This window comes from Nelumbo nucifera, chromosome 5 (assembly GCF_055504915.1).
Source record: "Nelumbo nucifera cultivar China Antique chromosome 5, China Antique-T2T, whole genome shotgun sequence".
NCBI classification, from domain to species: domain Eukaryota; kingdom Viridiplantae; phylum Streptophyta; class Magnoliopsida; order Proteales; family Nelumbonaceae; genus Nelumbo; species Nelumbo nucifera.
In genome coordinates this window covers 24,129,269-24,154,457 of record NC_142653.1, presented here as the reverse complement: position 1 = coordinate 24,154,457, position 25,189 = coordinate 24,129,269, and the positions used below count along the sequence as shown (strand labels likewise).

At 40.1% G+C, this 25,189-nt stretch overlaps 1 protein-coding gene and 1 pseudogene across 1 annotated transcript in view; one reads left to right on the top strand and one right to left on the bottom strand.

The window, feature by feature from the left end:
• The first annotated feature begins 4,136 nt into the window (after window positions 1–4,136).
• LOC104595846 (uncharacterized) overlaps window positions 4,137–25,189 on the top strand; it is a 54,130-nt gene continuing 33,077 nt past the window's right edge. Inside the window, exons 1-10 of the mRNA XM_088888146.1 lie at window positions 4,137–4,583; window positions 5,400–5,805; window positions 5,908–6,085; window positions 6,175–6,314; window positions 8,186–9,113; window positions 12,624–14,795; window positions 16,870–17,447; window positions 18,080–18,209; window positions 18,297–18,451; window positions 21,115–21,256. Of these exons, the coding sequence (XP_088744272.1) occupies window positions 4,484–4,583; window positions 5,400–5,805; window positions 5,908–6,085; window positions 6,175–6,314; window positions 8,186–9,113; window positions 12,624–14,795; window positions 16,870–17,447; window positions 18,080–18,209; window positions 18,297–18,451; window positions 21,115–21,256 (4,929 nt within the window). The 5' untranslated portion in view covers window positions 4,137–4,483. The remainder of the gene's footprint in view (window positions 4,584–5,399; window positions 5,806–5,907; window positions 6,086–6,174; window positions 6,315–8,185; window positions 9,114–12,623; window positions 14,796–16,869; window positions 17,448–18,079; window positions 18,210–18,296; window positions 18,452–21,114; window positions 21,257–25,189) is intronic.
• LOC148791299 (V-type proton ATPase 16 kDa proteolipid subunit pseudogene) lies at window positions 16,393–23,785 on the bottom strand (annotated as a pseudogene).

The window sequence follows — 25,189 nt, the reverse complement described above, 5'->3', positions numbered from 1 at the left end:
ATTTTCCTATGCTTTCCATCATGGTAAAATATCAAAATTTCCTATGTTTGTCATCTAACAATTTGATAAATGCCTTTTTCGAATAGTTAGTGCCAACACTGCTTTGATAACAAAAATCACATTTATATTTTATTGCAAATAACTCTCATGCCCTTTTCCACTACATCCTTGATGGTAAACTAATTTCAAACATCACTATCTTTCTTTCTTGGTACCTTAAAATTACAAGGGTCATCATAAGATTGTGCTTGTACGGTATCCATAGGGTTATAAATAATTGAATTAACCAAAATACCCTAAACCGACATGATGACCAAGCCATTTTTGCCTTTGGGTCATGGGTCACCAGTTCGACCATCCAGGTCAGAGGGATCAAATTGTGCCCAAGGTTCAAAAAATCGTTACATATCGATACGTATCGTATTGGGCCCTTCCCGATATGCCCCTATAAGGGTTGTATCGGATCAGGGCCTGCTTCAGAGGGTAGCCGGGACTTGAACCGACCCCTCTGAACCAAAATCAGAAAAAAAAGGGGCCGATACTATATATATATATGTGTGTGTGTGTGTGTGTGTGTGTATGTATATCTATACTACTAATAAAAGAGCAAGTAGCTTTGCATTCTGGACTTTTATTGGACCATTGCTACCCTTCTTTGTCTAACTGATTCGTTAGACAATGAAGGGCAAATTGGTAAATATATGTTTATCACTGTAGGAGTGTTTCGTTGAGAGCCTCTCTCTCCCACTACTTCGTGTCTCCCTCTTTGGTTTCTCTCTCAGAACCGAGAAAGAAGACATTATCTTCCAGTTTATTTTGAATCCTTTGGTAAGTTTTTCTTCCTCAAACCCTCATTCTTTCGGTTACGAATACCTTATGTTGTTTCTTTCTCAGAAACAAGAAAGAAGAACATATTTTTCACGTCCTCTTATTCCGTTTAATCTGAGAATGAACTCTCCCACGAAGTCTCCAACCATTTCTCTCACAATTGGAGATTATAGTTATCTGAAAATCTATATAAATGGGGTTTTTGCTTCCCTTGGAGTACGCACAACTCCAACACAGCAATCGGATGACTCATTTGTTTCATTTGCAATAAACGCCAATGCCTATGTGTTGCTGCTATGGCGGCGTTTTTTCGATAAACGCCCATGAAACCAAATACAACCTTAATAAAATCAAAATTTCTAAAAACCTTAGGTTTAGTTTTGAAAGAGTACAATATAGATATATAGAGTACACAATCTTATATTTTGTATCATTTTGCATGTAGCTGCACTATATATATTTGTATTTATACTCTTTCCAAACAGAGCCTAAAGAATGTTTTAATTATTATTAAACATGTACGTGCATTTGCATGTGACAATATCTCTAAGACAAAAATATTTATAATTCATGGATAGTTTCTAAACCGTTATAAGTGGGTAATTTCTAGACAGTTATAAATGAATAGTTTCTAAAGTGAGAATAACAAACATATATGCTCTTTTTATGCCCATTGTATGTTTAGACAATGAGAATATAAAACGTTCAATGAAAATTTCAGAAAAAAGGGGCATTCGCTCTTTTATAAATAGTATAGATTTATCAAAAATCTTACACCAATATCACAGCACGTTTCATCTATTTCATCTATGCATGGAAGCATCTTCCCATGACTAAATATTTTAAAGTAAATGTTCTAGATACATGGCTAAACCTACTATGAGGTTGGTGTGAGGCAATTTCAGATTTCTGAGGGCGAGCACAGTCTACTTATCCCTTATAATAAATGCACATTACTCCAGTTTGGAGTGTTGTAATATTCATGTGGCATTCGATGGCATCCACGAACCTTCGTTTGCTGGTGTTATTTTATGAATTTTTTTGACACAATTGGCCCTACAAAAATAACTATACTTCTGCGGCTTTATCCATTATTTCTCACTCCATACCATGTTGTGTGGATCACGGTGGGAAGATGAAAGACGGTCAATTGGAGAAAACTGCTCTACTGCTCTACCATTCCAAAATTTTGAAAAAAAAAGCAGAGAGCTTATTGGCTTCAAAGTATATTTCATTACAGAGATATTCCAGTGTATTCATATTTTTCCCAAATATGAATAAAAAAAATTGAACACAGTCGCCATTAACAAAGAAGAGGACTTTGATGTTACTTGACTGGTTTAATGTTAAACAGCAGTGGCAAGATTATGAAAGATTAGGATGGTATTTCGGATTCAGCAGACAGCAGCAAAATACCAATTGTCATCAATCGCTTTCACTAATATATTAACAAGAGAAACCAGCCAATTTTCTTGATGCTTTAACGGAAGTAGATAAGATTCTTCGAGGAGGTTTTCTAATTTCGACAGGCCAGCCATTGATTATGAAGAAGGAACAAGAATTGGGATAAAGAGGGAGAGTGGAAGACGATGAACAACGATTCATTCCTTGCTTTTATTTAACTCGTTGAGTTGACTCATAAGTTAACTCGGTTTACATGCAATGCAACCCTGGGTAGCAACATGATTTGATCCCAATTTCCGCTACAAGTACAATTAGTCGGAGAACTAACCAGTAACCACCTCAGCCCGCCACCATCAGTATTGAGTCTATTGACTATTGATAGCCCAATAGCAATATCTTTGGGACTTTGGGTTCATTTTGCGTAATAACCAGACAATCCCTTCTCATGCAGCATAGGCTCCATAGAATGCATCTACTAGAAACTTGAACACAAGACATCAGTGACATAGAATGGTTAAATTTGGGCATTTTTGAAACGAAGCCCATCAATTGATAGGAAACATATGAAAATGGAGTCCAAATCGTTGGGAACATAAAAATTAATGGGTGGGGCACAGGACCCTATTATTATCTTTTAAATGCCCTATTTGATCTTTCACCTACTTGGACAATCATACAAAATAAGGGAACATGGATAACCGGGTCAAATAGGGAGCTTCCTTGCACCAACAATATATGTCAATTCATGCACAGATTATCCTTGGGCTGACAGTAGTTGGCTCGCTTCTGGCCCAATTTATTTTATCTAAAACAGGTCCAGCCCCTGCTATATGAGACAAGGATTTTAAAATCGAATTGGACAATGAACTGTTTAGGGTCCAATTTTTAGGTTGAACGGTCTGTCCATTAAATCAAATAAATGGTCTATTCTAATAATAATAAAAAAAACTGGTCAAACCATTGAACGGATTGACTATTTGAATCAACGATTTGCTGATTAAATCAACGGTTTTTAGGAAAATAACAGTTCTGGGGTAAAATGGAACCGATCACATAACCGATTTCCGATTTTTCTGATCCGACTGTCCGATCCGGTCCAGTTTTAAAAACCATGATATAAGGCTTATGCATTGCCCATATGATAAGGGCAGATCGATGGTTAGATGCATTCTAAATGTGTGGTATGAGATGCAGTCAATTGTCACGCTCGATCCATGTATCCGTCCAGCCCACTTTTGGGTCCTTCACACTGCTGCTTAACGGGGAGTGGGGATCCGAAGGCTACAGAATGATCGCAAATAGGTGCTCCGTGCTCCACATTGGCCCACATCGCTAGACGCAAGACCAGTTACGCTTACGCGCCACCTCCGATTTTCCTTAACACAGCCCTGGCCCAGCTCGATCTGATCAATTCAACATCATAGAAAAGTCATATAAAAGCTCTATTATAATTATTACGCTACAACCAAATTAACCTCCGATAGTTTGGGCCTTTGGGGAGTTTCTCACCTCAACCAGAATTTAAACAACATTACAACTCACGAAAATTACAAAAAAAAAAAAAAAAAACATTTACATCAGTGAGGAAACAACAAAGCATACAGGTTATTGTATATTTGAGCGTATCATACACCAAATATCGTTGCACACAAAGATGGGGCCCATATGAACTGAAAAAAGATGTGCCAGTTTGTATGGGCCTGTGGGGTAATGATGAAAAGCGTCTCGTACAAGAAAGAAAGATCGCGTGGCGTATTTCTACCCATTTGATTATAAATGCTGTTTTCCCGACAATAAGAAACTGTATGGAATAATTTTTCTAATATTCAATCAGCACATGCCACGTCAGAAGAAAAATAAAATATAAATGTGGGGGTAATTTAGTCATCGTGGTCTGGTGTGATCTTCCACAGAGCACAAACGTGAAATGACGAGGTTCGTCTTTTGTTCCCCCAAAGACCAGCTGCGAGAGTTCAAGCGATAAGCTTCCAACTTTCCAAGAGTCTACCGACCTGGTTTTTTGGGGAAGGGTTTTCGTTGCCACAGTATCTATGATCTGCATGATTTCAGGGAATTAAAAGAGGGGAAGAAAGAATCTTACTCTTTCTTTCTGTTCATAAATACTTCTTCATCAGATAAGTTCTTCGAAACAGAGGCTAAAAGGGGAACATCGTATTGGCGCCAATTCTTGTTGCCTGGGACCGAATAGGCGCGAATTGAAAGATTAACCGATTTCTATAGTTTTGAAACCATGAAGGCCATGGAGACATTGCAAGATCTGATCGAGGAAGCCAAGATTCGAACTGTGTGGTGGGCGTTAGTCATCTTCGCCGTATCGTACTTCTTGTCGCGTAAGCTGTGCTACTGGGATTTCTGGGATTACTTTTTCTTCTTTCTTTCCTTCTGGTTAATGGAAATTTTGCGAGAACCTGTTTGCCTGTAGTATGTATTCAACAAATATAGAATTTGACTCCAATGTTGTTTGCAGCTAACTGGTTTAACCACGATTAGGGTTTCAATGTTGCAATTTTGTATTGTATTGCTTTGGGTTCTATGGTTTTTCTGAGGGCTATCTGGAATTCTACTAGTAGCATTTGATTAATCATACTATAATGCTGTAGTGTGGTTTTACAGTGGAAGTTCGTTTAATTTGGTAGTTGCACTAGCAATCTTTGACAATCTTATAACAATTATGTACAAGTATTTTAAGTACATATAGTGGTGCCTTTTGTTCGTACTTATTATAGTGTTTTGCTCTGATGGGTGCACTTCGCACTCATTTTCTATTTCATCTATAAAAGATTAAGTAGTTTCCATCTCTCTGCTTGTCTACCAATGCCAATCTACAATAAACTTATTATATGCATAGTTTGCAAATCTAATCTAGCTAATCTACAACACACTTATTACATGGTTTCTTTAGGTTTCTAAAATTCCTACCATGGATCTGAAAACCTGTAGGTGCCGATTAAACCTTTCGCCCTGGTTTATTGTGTTTTCTTTTATGCATTTCATCTATTCAATGTTAAATACCTTTTATTTTTCTACAAAGGATGCCAACACTTGGGATATCCATTTCATCTTTCCCCTATTTAGCTATAAAGTTGCTGCACTTCTTATCTGTTCAATGACAACTTTGTTTCAAAATCCTTTTCTATTTACTGCAGATACAAGTAAATCAATGTGGATGAATATTCCCATATCAATTCTCTTGGTTTCTGGATTGCGCATTCTAACTAATGAGGTGGAGCTTCGCTGGAGGGTTCGACCAGTTCGTAGGCAGACATATCTATCTCACCTGGAGAAGGAACAATTGTCTCTGGATGATCCTCACCTTTCATTTCTTCCACCTCCCTCATCAAAATGGACGAGTAAAATTGATTCTCCTTTGGTGGAAGCTGCTCTTGATGAATTAATTAATAAGATTTTGCAGGAATTTGTGATAGATTTGTGGTACTCTTCGATCACTCCTGACAGAGAGGCACCTGAGCAAATACGCCTAATAATCACTAATGTCATAGGTGAAATATCAGGAAGGGTGAAACAGATCAACCTTGTCGAATTGCTAACAAGGTGCTTTTGTGTTACTTTTGTAAGTCACCAAATAATCTTTTATTGAGTTTGGTGGACATGAGTTCTTGACCATCAGAGCTAAGTGACTTTCTAATGTTTCAGGGATATGGTTGACCTGATTGGTGACCACCTTGATCTTTACAGAAAAAATCAATCTGCCATTGGTGCAGATGTCATGGCAACACTATCTTGTGAGGAAAAGGATGAGAGGCTGAAACATTACCTTATGGCATCTAAGAACCTTCACCCTGCTCTGATATCTCCCGAGTGTGAGTACAAGGTGTGAGTGGAGTGTTCTGATAAATTTTGGTTATTATTTTCTGCTTTACTATGTATTTGCATGCTTATATATTTACTGTTCCCTATTAGGTTCTTCAACGGCTCATGGGAGGAGTTTTGAGTGTGGTATTAAGTCCAGCAGAGGCGCAATGTCCTCTAGTTCAATGCATTAGCAGGGAATTTCTAACTTGCTTGGTGATGCAACCTGTCATGAATTTCGCCAGCCCTGTGTAAGATTTTGCTAAATTGTCTTCTTTCTAATTTCCTTATCTTTTATTGTTAGTAGAACTCTAGCATTTTTAACTTGGTACATGGCACCTGCGACAAGCATTTAGGTGTTGATGGGTAACTGAGACGTCAGTCTCTAGAAATCATTGACAGGAGAAAATGACTTTAGTTAAATATAAAATGTTGTTGGGTAATATAATCAAAATAAGATATCTATAAATAGACTTGGAAAATTAAAATATTGGCAGCATATTCAAACCTGATCTTTGTCAATATGTTTGTTGCATTTCATGATGATGCCTTAGTCGGCTGAATTAACAAATAGAGAAGGTGGAAAGGAGGATCATTTAAAAGGTCTAAAGGTTCAACATTATGCTGTTTTTTTTTTCTATTTTATTTTTTACTCTGTATGTCAATTCTTGTACAGCTTTTGGATTGTTCTCATTATTAATAAAATCGTGACTTTGAAAATGTGGAGGTTATTAACCATATTCTAAAAGATGTTTTTTACCAAAGTGAGGGCCATGACTTGAGTATTCAACTATTCATCCATTGATACTTTGGGGCCCTTTTCTTGGTCCTATTTTTTATGGTGCATGTGCTTACCCGCCCCACATACCAGGTGATGATTGATATTCCTTTTTTCAAAGTTTTAGATGTCTCTCCTTTTCTCCTCAATCTTTTATCTGGATACAGCTTTACAGCATTAGTCTTACCCCGCCAAGGATCAAAGCCTTTTGCTGGGAAGACTCTTTGAAGTTTGAAACCAATCAATACTTGCGACATGGTCCAACATAGTTGGAAATCTAATAATCTTCACCTTGTGCCTTATACATGTCAAGTGGGGAGAATGGCAACCACCTATTCCTTTCTTTGTCCCTTCATATCAGATATGTGGGACCATTTTGGCTCTCTTTTTGATGTTTAATGGTCCCCACCATCAGATATATCAGAACTATTTGGTTCACATTTCTTCCCCTCAAAACTAAAAGGATATTTGAAAGTGTATAAGGCCATCTTGTGGAGTGGGAGAAATTCCAGAATCTTTGGAAACAAGGAGAGATAATCCAATGTCATTGTTGATCTTGTGAGAATTTCTCATTGGATCTCCACTAAGAATTCAAGAGAGTTTACAGATCGTTATTTTCTTTTTGAGAAAAGGTAAGGTAATTTTCATTAAAAGCAAAGATGTATGGACCTCTGTACAATGAGGTTCTGTACATTATATCCATTTAGGGCCCTACAAAAAAAGAAGCAGACAAAGTGTCATCTTTAAATACATTATGCATGGGCAACCAATTTCTAATCTCAATAAAAAGAAACAAATATCAACTCCAAGAAAAGTAAAGGCTGTAAACTACTGGTAAAAAAGGGTTCGACTATGATATGGAAAAGATATGATATCCCAAAAACATCTGATCAATCAAGTGGAATCATAAATGTGGTAGGCAATCAGGTGTTATTTATCAAAATTCATAGGTGGGTTTTGATTGGTCAAAACTCTTTCTATACCATATCTTTCCTGCATCGTAGATTTTCCCGTAAAAAATAAAAAACAATCTGTAAACAGCATTTTGTAAAGTGGGGTTTGGAGGTATAGTGCTGTAGAGGCAGCTTTTGTATAGCCCCTGTGTATCATGTTGTACATGAGTTTTTGTTTTCATTTATAATATAATACAATACTTTACCTTCTCTCTCTCTCTCAAATAAAAAGCTGTAAACCAAAAGCGCAACAGTTATTTACTATTTTTTACTATTGATCCTTGTAGCTGCCACTATGTTTTTTAAAAGGGTAGCCGAATTGTTAAAATGGTCTTCTTTTAGATGCTAATGTTGAATATTACAACTACAATAGTATATTTCTTTTTTGCAGGTACATCAATGAGTTAATTGAGCATCTTTTCCTTGCTGCAAATGATGGTGACAATAGAGAGGCAAGTGGTGATCAGTCAGCTGATGGTCATCATCATGATCATTCTGGTGCAACTGGATCTACACAGGGTGTTGAACCTACAATGGAGAAAAAATTATCAACCTCTGATCAACCAAGTGGCATGATATTGGCTACAGGCAGCAACCAAGGAGGCATGGGCATGGATACTTATGCAAAAAGCAATATCTGCATGTCTAATGAAGACCGCATTCACCCACGACCTGCAGATTGGGCTAGGGTGTTAGAGGCTGCAACTCAGAGAAGAACTCAAGTTCTTGCTCCTGAAAATATTGAGAACATGTGGACTAAGGGAAGAAATTACAAAAATAAAGCTGAGAAGCTTGCTAAAGCAGGATCATTACCAGGATCTGTAATTAAGCCTCCAGGAACTGTGCTTGTCAGTAAGTTGAGCAAGGAAATGCCAGCCAAAATTCATGCAAGTCCTACAGGAACGGAGGATAAAGCTAATGTGCAATTCACACAGGGACTAAACCTTGATTGTCAATTTAGTCATGGAACTGACATTGAAAAACAGTCATCTCAGGATCTGAACAAAGGACCATCTTTTGGAGGGGAGCATGCTATATTGGAGGATAATACTGCTGTAGCTGCTGCTGATAAAAAAAATACTGCTGTAGCTACTAATGGAAAGAAAGCTCATCTTAAGCGATCTAATAGTACTTCTTCTTTGAACACCCAACCTGATGTAGAGAAAACATTTATAGGTGTAGGTGGATGCTCTATCATATCTGAAGATTTCTACAGCCCAAATTCTGGATCACATAAAGAAGATCATATTGTTAGCAGCAACCCTGATGTGGTATTCTGTAGTGAAGGACTACAACATGCCCCCAAGCTCAAGTGCCGGGTAAGAACCATTTACAAATGCTTGTTGAAAAAATTCTGGAAATATGATCTAAAAATTGTCTGTAAGAAATGAGAAGTTGAAGTCCATGTAGTTTTGTGGGCTGATTATACTGCTTCTCAACAATGTTGCATAGACTTCCTAAGGCCCTGTTTGGCATCAATTCTCCAGATTCTGATTCTTAGAGTCCATCCAGAAAAGAATGGATTCTGAGAATTCTCATCCAAAGAATCTGCAAGATGTGTTTGGCACGGTCATCTGATTTTTATTTCTCAGAATTAGAATCACGTTTGGCATCATCATATTTCCTCATATAAATATTCTAAATGAAAACAAAGTTAGAATTTACTTCAACTAACCTGTCTTATAGAGGATGGGTTCAAATCTGCAGAGCTAGAATTTCAACTGACCTGTCCTTGGTTTAAAGCAAGGTTAGAATTTATTTCAACTGACCTGTCCTGTAGAGGATGGGCTCAAATTTATTCCAACTGACCTGTCCTTGGTTTAAAACAGTTGAACTGAACTTTTAAATAAGAGGATGGGTTCAGACCTGCAAAGCTAGAATTTCATGCCTCATCAATGTTTTTTATAGTAGTCTTTCATCAATCCAAACAGTTCTCTATCTGAGATTCATGTTTTCACTTCTGCAACTTTTACCAGAGGAAGAAGATCTGGCTTTCTATCCATTAAATTCTTACCAACACCTTGAGTCCAACCAACTCTTTCATGTGAAAATTTTCTTAGCATATGCCAGTATACCTGTCTCTGTTTTACTTGCCATTGTTACTGAATTTTCAAGTTCAACAACTTTTAGCCTCACAAAATGATAAAGGAATCCAAATCAAGCAATGGTGAATTTCTGCTTCTTTGGGAGCAGTCATGAATTCCCATTTAACTCATAGAATCCATCATATCCACCATATGCTCCAGTAATTTATAGGCAGTATGCTGCCTCAGTATTAAATTGTAGAGAACACTGATGTGGGCCCCACTGCAGTGGTCCCCACTGTGTTCGTAGGACAGCAGTGTAGTTATTTGTTTCAGTTATAGTAGTGTCAGTTTGTTAATTCAGTTGTTATTTATTTCAGCTTTTATTTACTTTATTTATTATGTAAGTACTAAGGGCAGATGTGTCCTTTCCATTATGTACTAAACATAACCTATAAATATTAAGAGAGTGGCGGCGACAGATCTGTTAGAATCTGTCCCTCCTTTCAACTACTTGTGTTCTCCTGTTTCTCTTCTATTCTCTCTCCTTTCTCTCACTTTTCTTCTGTTTTGTAAACCTAAAACCTATTAGGATTCAAGACTGATTACAGTCTTGATCTTCTACTTGGTATCAGAGCCTATCTAGGGCTTCTCATGTGTGTCTAGTCCAGCCGACCACATGAGGACTAGCTAGGGCTGGAAGCTTTGAAGAAGTTTTCGGTGGCTGAATCTTGGAGATTACCAGGAGAGGTTCGCAGCAGTTGAAGACTTGCCGTGGCTTGCAGAGAGTTGGTAATCAGGAAGAAGCAGCGAAGGTTAGGGTTCAGGTAACCCTAGAAGACAATAAACCAATGTACATAAGTAAGTTTTTTTTTTTTTTTTTATTGAGTTTCAGAGACTGCAATAAGTCGAGATAGGTTGGACCTATCTAGAAAGAGGGGCCGAACTGTGTTCAAGTTTGTTTCTAGGGTTTGGCTTGCCGAACTGTGTTTAAGTTTGTTTCTAGGGTTTGACTGTTGGGCCGAACCCCCCTCCTTCAGAGGTGATTAGTTTTTAGGGTTTCATATTGCCCTACGACAAGTCCCACTTGTGCGGACTGCTTGGAGAGTGCAGCTGAGCACTTACTTCAGACCTACAGTTGAAACCCTAATTTTGCTCTCGCAGTAGTGGGCCCCACAGTAGTGATTTCAGAAAATAGCATCTCAGATTGATAGGTTGCCTGGTACTGTGCATGTCGATTGATTTCAGATCAGATTTGAGTTGATTTCTTGCATATACTGTGATAGGCGATTGATTTCAGATTAGTTTTGGGTTAGTTTCAGATCAGATTTCGGATCAGATCAGATCAGATTTGTGTTGGTTTTGGATCAAATTTCAGACTTGCTTGTTTGACTCTGTTTTCTGGTATAGTGGCTCTAACAGTTTGTAGCCATTGAATCTTGATCAAAGATGAAGTTTAAGGGTCAGGGAGAAAGTAGTTTTGGAAACCACAGTTATGGTAGTGTATCTGAAACCGGGTTTCAGATTACAACTATGAGATTTGATGGGTCAAATTATTTGGAGTGGGCTCAATCAGCCATGATGGCTATTAGAGGAAGGGGAAAACTGGGTTACCTCTTGGGAGATGTGAAAGAACCTTCCAAGGAGGACCCAACATACACCAAGTGGGTTCAAGAGAACTATTTGGTTATGGCATGGCTGTGTAATTCTATGCAGCCACATATTAGCCGAAATTACTTGTGGGCAAAGACAACCAAAGAGATATGGAATGTTGTGAAAGAAACCTATTCCCAACCCCTTAATGTTGCCAGAGCCTATGAACTGAAGTGTGAGGTGAACAACCTTAAACAAGGAGAGAAGCCAGTTTCTGTCTACTTCTCTACCTTGAAATCCTTGTGGCATGAGATTGACCATCTAGAGACTCTTGAGTGGGAGAGTCCCAAAGATGCACAGACTCACAGAAAGCAAGTCGAGACGAATAGGGTATTTGAGTTTTTGGCTGGTTTGAATTCAGAATATGACATTGTGCGACAACAGATATTGACAAGAGATAGTGTGACCCTTTCTCAAGCATACTCCCTGGTGCATAGTGAAGAGACTAGGAGGAAAGTCATGATGCAGCCTCAACCCTCTTTCCCAACCTTGACAGCTATTAAACCTAAGCCAGGGGGTGACTCAGAAAAGGACCAGAAGAAGGAAGATAAACGGGATCTGGTATGTGAACATTGCAAGAAACCCAAGCACACAAAAGATACTTGTTGGAAGCTACATCCTCACTTGGTCCCAGCAAAACTAAGAAATAAGAAGGGTAATGCTCATATGGCAGTGAACACTGATTCAGCATCCTCATCAAGCACATCCCTAGAGACTTTAGCTGCTGTTCGGGCTGCCCTCATACAGTTGGAAAAGGAAGTTGGGAGTTCAGCTCAGCCATCTCAGTCACCATCAGCTCCTGCCATATCTGCATTTGCACATTCAGGTACTCGAGCCTCAGCTTACCATGCTTCAGCTCCAGGTAATACTGACCACTGTTGGGTAATAGATTCAGGTGCATTTGACCATATGACTAGCTTGCCATCTTTGTTCACTTCTTATCACCTATCCTCTGGCCGAGATAGAGTATTCATTGCTGATGGCTCTCTTGTTCCCATTTCGGGCAAGGGGGACATCAAGCTATCGGATACTATCTCTTTATCTTCTGTCTTGCATGTTCCTAAGCTTGATACTAACCTGCTTTCAGTTAATAGTATTACCAAACACATGAATTGTTCAGTAACATTTTTCCCTGACCGATGTGTTTTTCAGGATTTGGAGACGAGGAAGGTGATTGGGACTGGCCATGAGACGAACGGGATCTATCTGCTTGGAGAGAGTTCTCGTCGGGAGGAGTCAGTGGATAAGAAGTCTTTTGTTTCCCAGTCTGTGAGTTCGGTTATGCTTTGGCATAACCGATTAGGTCATTTGTCTTTTAAGTCTTTGAAGAGTCTATTTCTTGCTTTATTCGAGTCTGTTGAGTTATCAAAGTTGAGGTGTGAGAGTTGTGAGTTTGCCAAACATTGTATAACCTCTTATTCTTTAAGTAATAAAAGGAGTAATTCCTCTTTTGATATTGTGCATACTGATGTTTGGGGGCCATATCATATCTCTTCTATGGGTGGGTACAGATATTTTCTACTGTTTGTTGATGACCATACCCGTTTTTCTTGGGTCTATCTTATGCGTTCTCGGGATGAGGTTCCTGCTTTGACCCAAAACTTCCATCAGATGGTTCTCACTCAGTTTGGGACCAAAATCAAAGTCCTTAGATCTGATAATGCAAAGGAATACTTTGCTCAGCCATTGACCTCCTACCTTCTTAGCCATGGAGTTATTCACCAGAGCACTTGCCCTTATACACCACAGCAGAACGGCGTTGCCGAAAGGAAGAATAGGCATATCTTGGAGGTGGCTAGAAGCATTATGTTTACCTCCAATGTACCTATTCGCTTCTGGGGTGATGATATCCTCACGGCAGTTTATCTCATTAATCGAGTTCCTTCCCGGGTTCTTGATATGAGAACCCCCTTTTCCCTTCTATACCCAGACGAGGAGTTGTTCATTGTTCCCCTTAAAACCTTTGGTTGTACCTGTTTCGTTCAGCTTCTCGGGCCTCATCATTCCAAGTTTCAACCTAAGGCCTCCAAATGCATTTTCCTTGGTTATGCACAAACTCAAAAGGGTTATTGTTGCTATGATCCGGTTTCAGGGAAACGGTTTGTCCCCATGAATGTCACCTTCTTTGAAGAGACACCCTATTATCCTAGGGTTTCTCCTCAGGGGGAGAGCAGTGAGAGTGGGGCTGTTTTGAGTTTCTTTCCTCAGGGGGAGAGCAGTGAGAGTGGAAGTGGGGCTGGTAGAAGTGGGGCTGTTCCTTTACCTATTCCACTGGGTAATGAAGGCTATAGTGGTGAGGGTGGTCAGAGGGAGTCGGAGTTGAGAGTCTATCACAGGCGATGCAGGCAGGTTGATCCTAGTCTTCGGCAGTCCCGGCCAGCTCCAGTTCCTTCTGCGGCTCCAGATCTAGAGCCTACTGAGATACCTCTCACTGTTGCCACTTCCTCTCCTGTGGATGACCTTGATCTCCCTATTGCCATTCGCAAAGGGAAACGACATTGCACCACTTCTACAGCTCATAGCATCTCACAGTTCTTATCCTATGATCGTCTGTCTCCATCTTATTGGTTCTATCTCACTTCCATTACCGATGTCCCTATTCCAAGAACAGTGCAAGAAGCCTTATCAGTTCCAGAATGGAAAGATGCAATGCAAGTCGAAATGGATGCCCTGTTGAAGAATAATACTTGGGCACTGGTTGACCCACCAAAAGGAAAGAAACCGGTGGGATGCAGATGGGTGTTCACTGTGAAGCATAATGCTGATGGCTCTATTGAAAGGTACAAAGCCCGGCTGGTTGCAAAGGGGTTCACTCAGACTTATGGTATAGACTACTTGGAGACCTTTGCCCCAGTAGCCAAGATGACCACCATCCGAGTTCTGTTATCCCTTGCAGCAAATCATTCTTGGCCCCTGTTTCAGATGGATGTTAAAAATGCCTTTCTGAATGGAGACTTACAGGAAGAGGTTTACATGCAGTTGCCTCCTGGATTCTATGATACAGAGACAGGTAAGAAGGTTTTCCGGCTGAACAAGGCATTGTATGGTTTGAAGCAGTCACCTAGAGCCTGGTTTGATAGGTTCAGATTAGCCCTTGGAAAGTTTGGTTATGTACAGGCCCAATCAGATCATACACTATTCATCAAGAGGGTGGAGTCCTCTCTGACACTAATAGCAGTATATGTTGATGATATTGTGGTGACAGTTAATGACAGTCATGAGATTGAGTCCCTCAAACAGCTCCTTCATCAAGAGTTTGAGGTGAAAGATCTTGGTGCACTACGGTACTTTTTGGGTATTGAGGTTGCTAGATCCAAGCAGGGGATTTTTATCTCTTAGAGAAAATATGTTCTAGATCAGTTGGCGGAAACTGGAAAGTTGGGTGTTAAGCCGGCTGATACACCCATCGAACAAAATCACAAGATTAGTGCAGAGGGTGGGGAGCCTCTTGAAGACAAAGTTATGTTCCAACAGTTGGTTGGAAAGCTCCTATATCTTTGCCTCACTCGGCCGGATATCAGCTATGCAGTTAGTGTTGTTAGCCAGTACATGCACTCCCCTAGAACTTCTCATCTTCTTGCGGCAGAGAGAATATTAGCATACTTGAAGAGATGCCCGGGTAGAGGTATATTGCTCAAGAACAATAATCACATGAGGGTGGAAGTCTATACAGATGCTGATTGGGCTGGGGGTGTTGATGACAGAAGGTCTACATCTGGATATTGTGCCCTTGTGGGAGGTAACCTTGTCTCTTGGAGGAGTAAGAAGCAAAATGTTGTTTCCCGCTCCAGTGCTGAAGCGGAATACAAGTCAATGGCTAATGGAGTGGCTGAGGTCACTACTTGAAGAGTTGGGTATTGACTATGAAAAGCTCTTAATGCTGTATTGTGATAATCAGGCAGCTATTAATATAGCCCACAACCCAGTGCAGCATGACAGAACTAAACATATCGAAGTTGATCGACATTTTGTGCGAGAAAGGGTCACATCACAAGAAGTGTGTCTTCCGTACATCACATCTAATATGCAGCTCGTGGATATCCTCACCAAGGCTGTACCAAGGAAGAAGTTAGAGACAGACCTATCCAAGTTGGGAATGATAGATATCTACTCCCAACTTGAGGGGGAGTGTAGAGAACACTGATGTGGGTCCCACTGCAGTGGTCCCCACTGTGTTCGTAGGACAGCAGTGTAGTTATTTGTTTCAGTTATAGTAGTGTCAGTTTGTTAATTCAGTTGTTATTTATTTCAGCTTTTATTTACTTTATTTATTATGTAAGTACTAAGGGCAGATGTATCCTTTCCATTATGTACTAAACATAACCTATAAATATTAAGAGAGTGGCGGCGGCAGATCTTTTAGAATCTGTCCCTCCTTTCAACTACTTGTGTTCTCCTGTTTCTCTTCTATTAAGAGAGTGCAGCTGAGCACTTAGTGTTTAAGTTTTTAGGCAGTATGCTGCCTCAGTATTAAATCATTAATAATCAACTTAAAACTTATCAACTATTGATATAAAAGCAGTGTCAAAGTAATATAAGAACAATAAAACACAACAATTTGCTTTTCTCTGCTTATAGAACAAAAGTATCCAATCATGTTACACTGCTTGATCTCTGAACCTCTTAGTAGTATTTTCCTTTCTCTGTTTCTCCCTAGATTTTAGTTTCATTTTAATCCAGTAACATTATCTGCTATATATATGGTTCATCCTTACCATACTGATAAAAAGACATTCCTGTAGAAGATATTCTATCAATATATAGCCAATTGCATTTTTGACATTCTCTATGAGGATAAGTAGATTATAGTTTGACTTAAAAATTTAATATCTCTGAAACTACTACTATAGTTTTAGAGATAAAAGGCATAAAAAATGATCCATTGAACTGGTGATTCACAAGTATGTGGCCCCAAATAACACTTGCTAAACACAACCACAAAGCATGAAAAAACCCAAAAGCCATCGTCTGATATTGCAGTATAGGTTTTTCAAGAGAGGAGAAAACGTTGAAAATGTCTAGAATAAGAGAGAAGAAAATGCTTGAAAGATAAAAAAAGCAAACCAATACAATAGAAATTAAGAAAAAGGCGAAGTAGAAGATAGTTTACCTGGAATTTTGTGGTGGGTTTTGAGATCTAACGAACCAAAACAATAGAGCTTGAAGATGACTGGAAAAAATTTAAGAATGGAGGCAAAGAGGATGTTTGAATGAGAAAAAAAGAAAAACATGAATGTATGATAGCAAAGAAAATTGAAGAAAACATAATGAAACAATGAGATTTTTATCACACAGCCTATTGGTTGCCTTTGAAAAGAAAATGTAGGGAGCCTTATTTTTTTACATCAAGTTTTGTTAATTTGATTAAAATTATAAATGGAATAGAAAATTGAGCAAGTTGGAAGACGATGATGGTTGCTTGGATGACTGGGAAGCCGTTGCCGATGCCTTAACAGCAAATGAGAAACAGCAACACCCAACCACTGAAACTCCAACTCAACCTGAAATCCCAATTACATCAGCCATTCCTCCTGAATCGACCAATGAAACCTCTGAAGCGGGCACTTTGAAACCGGAATCCAAGGGAACAGTCTCCAGGTCCGCGCCTAACGGTTGTGCATGGAGGCCTGATGATGTCTTCCGTCCGCGGAGTCTGTCTAATCTCTCAAAGCAGCATAGTTTTGCAACGAACACGGAGAGGCGTTGCGGTCATGGAACCATTAACTGGGCCTGCCACAGTTTTAATTCACAGCCTTCTTTGTGCCCTATCTGCTACAAAGATCTTGATCTCACGGACTCTAGTTTTCTACCATGCTCATGTGGATTTCGTCTCTGTTTGTTTTGCCACAAGAGGATTCTTGAGGCTGATGGGCGTTGTCCTGGCTGCAGGAAGCAGTACGATGTAGACTGGGAGATGGGTGTGAATGGAGGTGCTCAGCCATTACGCTTGACTCATTGTTGTAGCATGAATACAAGGTCTTAAGGAGAGTCTTTGTGTTCTCAGAATATGATGTATGCGGGATTTTCTTTCTTTTTTAGCGTGTCTTTGCATGGTCTGTTCACCAGTAGAGCTCTGATTTTCCTTCAGAAAGATGTGAATATAGGATAGGGATATGAAGCACTTCGGGAACTGAACTCGACCTCTTTTGAGTTTGATTCTCACATGTACTCTGCTTATGCTGATGTAGAGGATTAAGCGAGTAATTGGGTATGTGAATACATAAGGTGGTATAGATACAGAATACATCAAAAATAGAAAATTGAGCAAGTTTTCACTAATCCGCTGGAGATTGGCCAGCTCGAGATGAGAGAATGATACCCATACAGAGCAAGAGCTTCAGAAAAGACGATAATGAGAATCATACCCACAAACAGCTTGGGCTGCTATGCATTGGCCCTAACACCAACATCACCGACGATACCGATAGCCATTTCGGTGGAGAGCCCAGCCCACAAACAAGACCAGATGACAAGTGAGCATACCCATCAAACATATGACTTTCCCTTAGGGTTAATCATTGTACTGATGATAACATCAATGATCAAACTATAATTACCCAACGCTCCTGCCATAACAACTGGAACGATTGATTTCATGACAAGCTCAGGCCGCATACCATTGATGCAACACCAATGCCATTCTTTGCCATCCCATATGCAGCACCCATGCTGGAGAAAATGAGGGCTGCTGCGGCTCCGATTGACCTGCAGAAGGGAGCAGTTTCATCACCACTGAAAGTTGAAGACATTTTTGCAAAGATCCAAGAAACTCTAAAACCTTGATTTCAGTTGAACTGCTTTGCTCTTTGATTGTGGTTCACTTAGTTGTTATTCTCTTTCGAGAATGAGAAGAAGGTTGGATCGACAAGGAGGAGTGATGACAGTGATAAAGTGAGCTTTAGAGTTGCAGAGAGAGCTGTTGGAACTTGGAGAAAAACACGCCAAATTGAAGAGGATTTGGGGCTTTTGTCGAGCCTATCGTAATTTTCTTGCTAAATTACTGAACACGTTTGCACATGAAACATGGGCACACATGTTCGTATTTTTATTAGAGGACGTAGCAAGAATTCTAAGGATGAGAGATTCTCATCCTTAGAAATGACTTTTTATCGTTTCCGAGAATCGCAAATTTGGAGTAGAGATTCCATCTTGAAATGAAGCGATTCTGAAAATTAGTCAAACCCAAACGACATTCTCATTCAGAGAATTGCCAGAATCGTTAGAAACGATTCTTTGAATGGATGCCAAACAGGGCCTAAATGGATGGAACATCCACATCAGACATGCATCAGATTGTGACACTGCATGGATTTTTTTTTCTTTGATAAGAAACACTGAATTGTGTTCAAGAAATAAAAAGTGATTACAATATGCCAAGTACAACATACGGTGATAAGGTATCAGCACAAGTATGATATTTTATTTTAATGACATTTTCTCTTTATTCTTCAAAAAAAGCCAAGTATCCCAAGCTATGGGGTAAGGAGTAGCTTCCAAAGTTCACTGAAAAAATAAGGGAGTGGTGGATGGAAGATGGGATCGATATCAATAATAAAGGAGTGAGATTCATGAAAAAACTGAAGAGGTTGAAAGAAAGGATAAAGGATTGGAATAAAGAAGAATTTAGGAGAATTGAAGATAAAAAGGACTTAATTGCTAAAATGATTGAGGAGTTAGATTAAAAGGAGGTTCAGAGAGTGTGTAGTGAGGAGGAAAGGTCGGAGAGATGGCACCTAAAGGTAGAATTAGAGGGAATTTTGAGGAAGGAGGAAATATCTTGGAGACAAAAATCGAGATGCAAGTGGCTCTTGGAAGGTGATGGTAATACTAAATTCTTTCACTTGGCCAATGGAAGGAGGAGGGAAAATCTGATTTCTAGTGTTGAGGTGGAAGGTTAGGTGTTAACTTCAGAGGATGACATAGTAAAGACTTTTGTGGATCATTTCAAGTCAATTTTTGCCACTCTAGGTGAAAGGAGTTTGGAGGTAGAGGATATGGACTGGACTAGAGTTTCGGAAGAGCAAGTAGCTCTCCTAGAAAAGCATTTTAGTGTGGAAGAGATTCATGAGGCAATTTTCTCAGTGGCGAGATCTAAAGTCCTTGGACCAAATGGCTTCTCTATGGCATTCTATCAGGATTGCTAGGAAATTATAAAATCAGATTTCATAGATGTTTTTAATGAATTCCACTTTAAAGGGAAGATCTCCCCAGGAACAAATGCAACATTTATTACTCTATTGCCCAAGAAGAAAGAAACTACATCTCCGAAGGATTGTAGGCCAATAAGTCTTGTGGGTAGCTTGTACAGAGTAATTGCTAAGGTCTTGCCAAGAAGATTCAAGAGCATCTTACCCTTGGTAATCACACAAAATCAAGGAGCTTCTGTGGAAGGGAGACAAATAATTGAGTATATCCTTGTGGCAAATGAATGTGTGGCAGAAAAGAAAAAACAGGGAGGTAAAGGATTAGTGTGCAAATTAGATCTAGAAAAAGCCTATGATATGGTGGGCTGGTTCTTTTTCTTGGAATTATTGGAAAAAGTTGGGTTGGGAGGAAAATGGAAAATGTGGATCAAAAGCCACCTAAGCTCGGCTCATTTATCAATTCTGATAAATGGAGTGGCAAAAGACTTCTTCCCGGCCAAAAGAGGACTAAGGCAAGGAGACTCCATCTCCCCCTTCCTCATCACCCTTGTTGTTGAGGTACTAAGCAGGCTGATCATAAAGGCTGATATGGCAAACCAACAGAGAGGTTGGAAGGTAGGAAGAAATTAGGTTGTGGTGACTCGTTTGCAATTTGCTGATGATATAATCATTTTTTGTGAGGACTATTTGGAATCCAGATTAAGACATTTGAAGTCCCTAGTGGATTGTTTCCAAAGAACCTCAAGTTTAAAAATTAATTGGGAAAAGAGTTGTGTGGCAGGTGTGAATTTGGGAGAGGAAGAAGTTTGCTTGTTAGCTGGAATTCTAGGCTGTGAGGTAAAGAATTGGCCTCCTGATTATCTTGGCATGCATTGGGGGGGGGGATTTGAGAGCAGATAGCTTTTGGAAACCAATAATAGAAAGATTTGCATGGAAGTTAGCCATGTGGAAAAGGAGCTACATTTCTATAGGGGGGAATCACCTTGATAAGATCCACACTAGCCAATTTTTCCACCTATTACCTGTCCACCTTTAAAGTCCCAGTAAAAATTGCAAGGCAACTGGAAAAAATTATGAGGGACTTCTTATGGGAACCGGGAGATGAAAAGAAAGACCACCTGGTAAAATGGGAACAAGTGTGTAAAACCAAGGATCAAGGAGGACTAGGTCTAGGGAATCTGGTTAATAGAAATACAACTCTCCTAGGAAAATGGCTTTGGAGGTTTCCCTTAGAAGGTCACAAATTATGGCACAAGGTCATTTGTAGCATCCATGGTGTAGCAGATAATGACTAAGATGCAAAACTAGCACCTCAGGCAGCTTCAAACTCCCCTTGGAAAGCAATTTTTGAGGTACTTCTTTTCTTGATTTTATCCGTTGTGATGTAGGATGTGTAAAGGTCCTTTTTTGGGAAGACCTTTGGTTGGGGGATTCACCCCAGAAACAACAATTCTCTAGCTTTATGTTTTACCAGACTATAAGGATGAACTTGTTGCCAGGTTTGGCTCACCCTCAGAACTTGGCTTAAACTGGGACTTTGGCTTCAAATGGGGTTTGAGGGATAATGAGTGTGATTCCTTTATTCTTTTGCTTTCAAAGCTGGATAAGGTTTACATGGTCCAAAATTCCTTGGACAACAGAGTATGGTCTCCCTCTTTGGATGGTTTGTTCTCTTGTGTTTCCTTCAATATCCTCACCCTTATCAGAGCCCACGGGAGAGAACTTCCCCGTGAAAGAAATTTGGTGCAAAGCCAATCCCGTCCAAAGTGTAGGCTCTTGTGCTGGGAAGTGTTCATTGGAAAGATGAACACCTATGACTTGCTACAGAAAAGAAGGCCAACAAAGTGCCTTTCTCCTCGTGTTTGTATTCTTTGTTTGGCTAATGGTGAGACCCTTCCTCATTTACTGATGTTAGTGTAGGGGTATTTCTGTCTTTATACTTATGTTGAGGTTGCTGATCTGTAATATTATATTAGAACTAGTGTCCCTCACTTAAGTAAGGGCACATGTGTTTTCCATTATGTTAATAATATAAAACATGTCTGGCCGAATGGGAGAGGTAATTTTTTTTCTCTTATTCGAACTAGACTTTTCTTCTCTCTCCTCTTCTCTCTCTCTCTCTCTCTCTCTCTCTCTCTTTCTCTTTCTTTCTTCTTTTCTCTTCTTGGCTATTATCAGACTAACAGAACTCAAGGGCAGGCCGAATCATAATATGGTATCGGAGCACAACTAAGCAACTCGGATCTGCCCAGATTTCTGTTTTCTGCGCACTCAATCTAGGGTTTTCTCTTGATTGGAGATAAGGGAAAGGGCTGAAAAGGAGTGGTCGCCCTCTTCCCTTGGAGGTTTCTATGCCTCCAGTTCTGCTGTTCATGGTCGGTTGCTGTGGTTTCTAAGAAGCCCTCCCCTAATCAATGAAGAGAAGAGGGCTGATTCGTGTGGTGCAGTGGGTGTCTTGTGTGGTCTGATTTTCTTTTTGCGTGGTTTGTTTTTCGGGTGATGAGGTAAGAGAATTCTATGCATATTTTTGTTATGAATCAAATAGGAAGTATGCTTTAGATCGTATGATGGGATTTCAGACTGTAGTGTGCTAGGGTTTATACTGTTTTTTTGTGTGATTCGAAGGGGGAGTGGTCCTCATATAGTGGTGAGATTTTAGGTAGTCATTGGGTAGGGTTTGTGGTGTAAAGAGTGCAATCTTCAGCAATAACAAGTGCTGAAACTAGTGTGATCAAGTAGTGTGTAGTGTGCCGAATTCAGTAATAACAGAATTCAGCAATGGGAGATAACAGTGATAGCAAATCTAATGTGATGATACCTACCGACTACCTAAATGTTCAAATGACCTCCATTAAACTAAATGGAGAGAATTATGTACCTTGGGCTAAATCTGTAGAAGTTTTTTTAAAGGCAAAGAAGAAGGTGAAACACATAAGGGAGGAGAAACCCTCCACTGATTCTCATGAGTATGATGACTGGGAACAAGAGGATGCACAGATTATCACGTGGTTATGGAACAATATGGAACCCAATATTAGTGTAAATTTCATGTTTCCTGACACTACAAAAGATGTGTGGGACCATGCTAAGAAGTTGTATTCTGGTCAACAATACAACCAGAGTATATCAGTTGTATCAGGAATACTTTAATCTGCAACAAGGCAATCAGAGTCTTGAGGAGTACTATGGTAGTATGAGAAACATTCATAATGAGTTGAATGTTTATCACCCCCTCACTTCTGATGTCAAAATTTAGCAACAGCAGAGAGAACAACTTGATGTGACTCGATTTTTGGTGGGGCTGAAATCTGAGTATGAACCAGTGTGGGCTCAGATACTAGGAGGCTCAACTCTCCCTTCCTTAGAAGAGGTGTTTGCTCGACTTCGGAGGACTTCCATTGGATCTACTGAGAACTCTAATGTTTCTGATAGATCAGCCTTTGTAGTATCAAGGGGCCGTGGTGTTAGAGGTGGAGCTCGAGGAGCTCAGTCTGGCCGTGGTGGTAGCAGTGGTCCGGTATATGGCCGAAGTGGTGGTGGTGGACCTACATATAACCGTGGTGATGGTCGTACTAGAGGTAGAGATTCAGGGGGAGCTCGTGGCAGAGGACGTGGCTCGGGTCCGAGGAGATGTACTCATTGTGGTATGGATGGACATACCATTAATTATTTCTATGACTTGCATGGTCCACCCTCAACTTGGCCTAATCATGCCCTGACTAGTGATGCCAGTTTCAGACAGGAGAGTCATTTAGCTGATCAGATGCCTCCTACATGCACAGATGTTCCTGGGAAGGAGATGGTGAGTGTTCCCCGTGATGAGTATGAGAGGTTTGTCCAATCCACATCTCAGTAGAACACGATTACTTTCGCACACTCAGGTATGGCTTGTTTGGCATCCACACCCAATCCTTGGATTATTGACTCTAGAGCCTCCGATCACATGACTGGAACTCCAGGTGTGTTTTCTTTCCTCTCTCATTGCTCAACATCACAATCTAATACCCTTGCTAATGGTTCCACATCCTCGATTTGTGGTGTTGGCAATGTTAACATGACCCTCTTATCTTTATCCTCAGTTTTGTATGTCCCTAAATTTCCGTTTATGTCTGTTAGTAAGTTGACTAAGTCACTCAATTGCTCTATTACTTTTTACCCTTCTTTGTGTGTTTTTCAGGATCTCAAGACGGGGATGAAAATTGGTGGAGGGCATGAAGCTCGTGGATTGTATTATCTTGACGGTAGTGGAAGAACATCAACAACTCTCCAGTTATCTCTCTCACCTCTCCAGTGGCACTATCGATTTGGTCATCCTTCGCTAAAAGTTTTGAAATCTTTGGTTCCTTCATTGAGTCAACTTTCTGTTTTAGATTGTGAGTCATGTCAGTTGGGGAAACATCATCGTGTTCCCTTTAGTCCTAGGGTTGATAACTGTGTGTTGAGTCCTTTTTCTTTGGTTCATTCAGATGTTTGGAGTCCTTATAAAGTGATGTCATACAATGGATATAGATATTTTGTCATTTTTGTTGATGATCATTCAAGGATGACGTGGCTCTATTTAATGAAAGAAATGAGTGAATTGTTTACCATCTTCCAAAATTTTTATGCTGAGATTCGCAACCAATTTGGTGTTCACATTAAAATTTTTCGTTCTGATAATGGCCGTGAATATTTCTCTTCATCATTTCAAGAATACTTGGACCAACATGGCATTATACATCAGGCCTCATGTACCTACACCCCACAACAAAATGGGGTGACTGAGAGAAAGAATCGTCATCTTTTGGAAACAGCTCAATCCCTTATGCATCACATGAATGTTCCCAAACCCTTTTGGAGAGATGCGGTGCTTACTTCTTGCTTCTTGATTAATCGGATGCCCACGTCTATCCTTGATGGTCATTCCCCATTCACTACCTTGTTTCCCACCTTGTCTCCGTTTCCCCTTTTTCCTTGGGGTTTTGGGTGTGTCTGCTTCGTCCATAATCTGGGCCCCGGGAAGGACAAGTTAGATGCACGGTCCATTAAGTGCATCTTCCTTGGCTATTCCTGAACCCAGAAAGTGTATAAGTGTTATCATCCTAGTTCTTGACGTTCCTTTGTGTGTGCTGATGTTACCTTCTTTGAGTCTACTCTGTTTTTCTTGGGGTCCGGTGATGCTTATTCCTCCTCATCACCTCTTCGTCTTCCACTTCCAGTTGCGGATTCTGTTCCCCTTGTTCCAGCCGTGACCAAGTCTTTGCCTCCAGTGCCACCACCTGTTGAATGACCACCTATCCGTCAAGTGTATACACATCGCCCACATGTACCGGCTGCTACTCCTCTTGCTCCATCAACGTCGACAGATCCGGCAGTTATCTCCACACCAGCCCCAAACCTAGTATCTGATCTTGATCTTTCCATTGCCTTGCGGAAAGGTAAACGCACTTGTACCCTTCATCCTATTTCTAATTATGTTTCACTCACTCACTTTTTTGCTTCCCATCGCCTGTTTATGTCTTTGTTATCCTCAGTTGTTGTCCCTAAGGATGTCTACGAAGCCCTTGCCTCTCCGGGGTGGTGCCGTGCAATGGA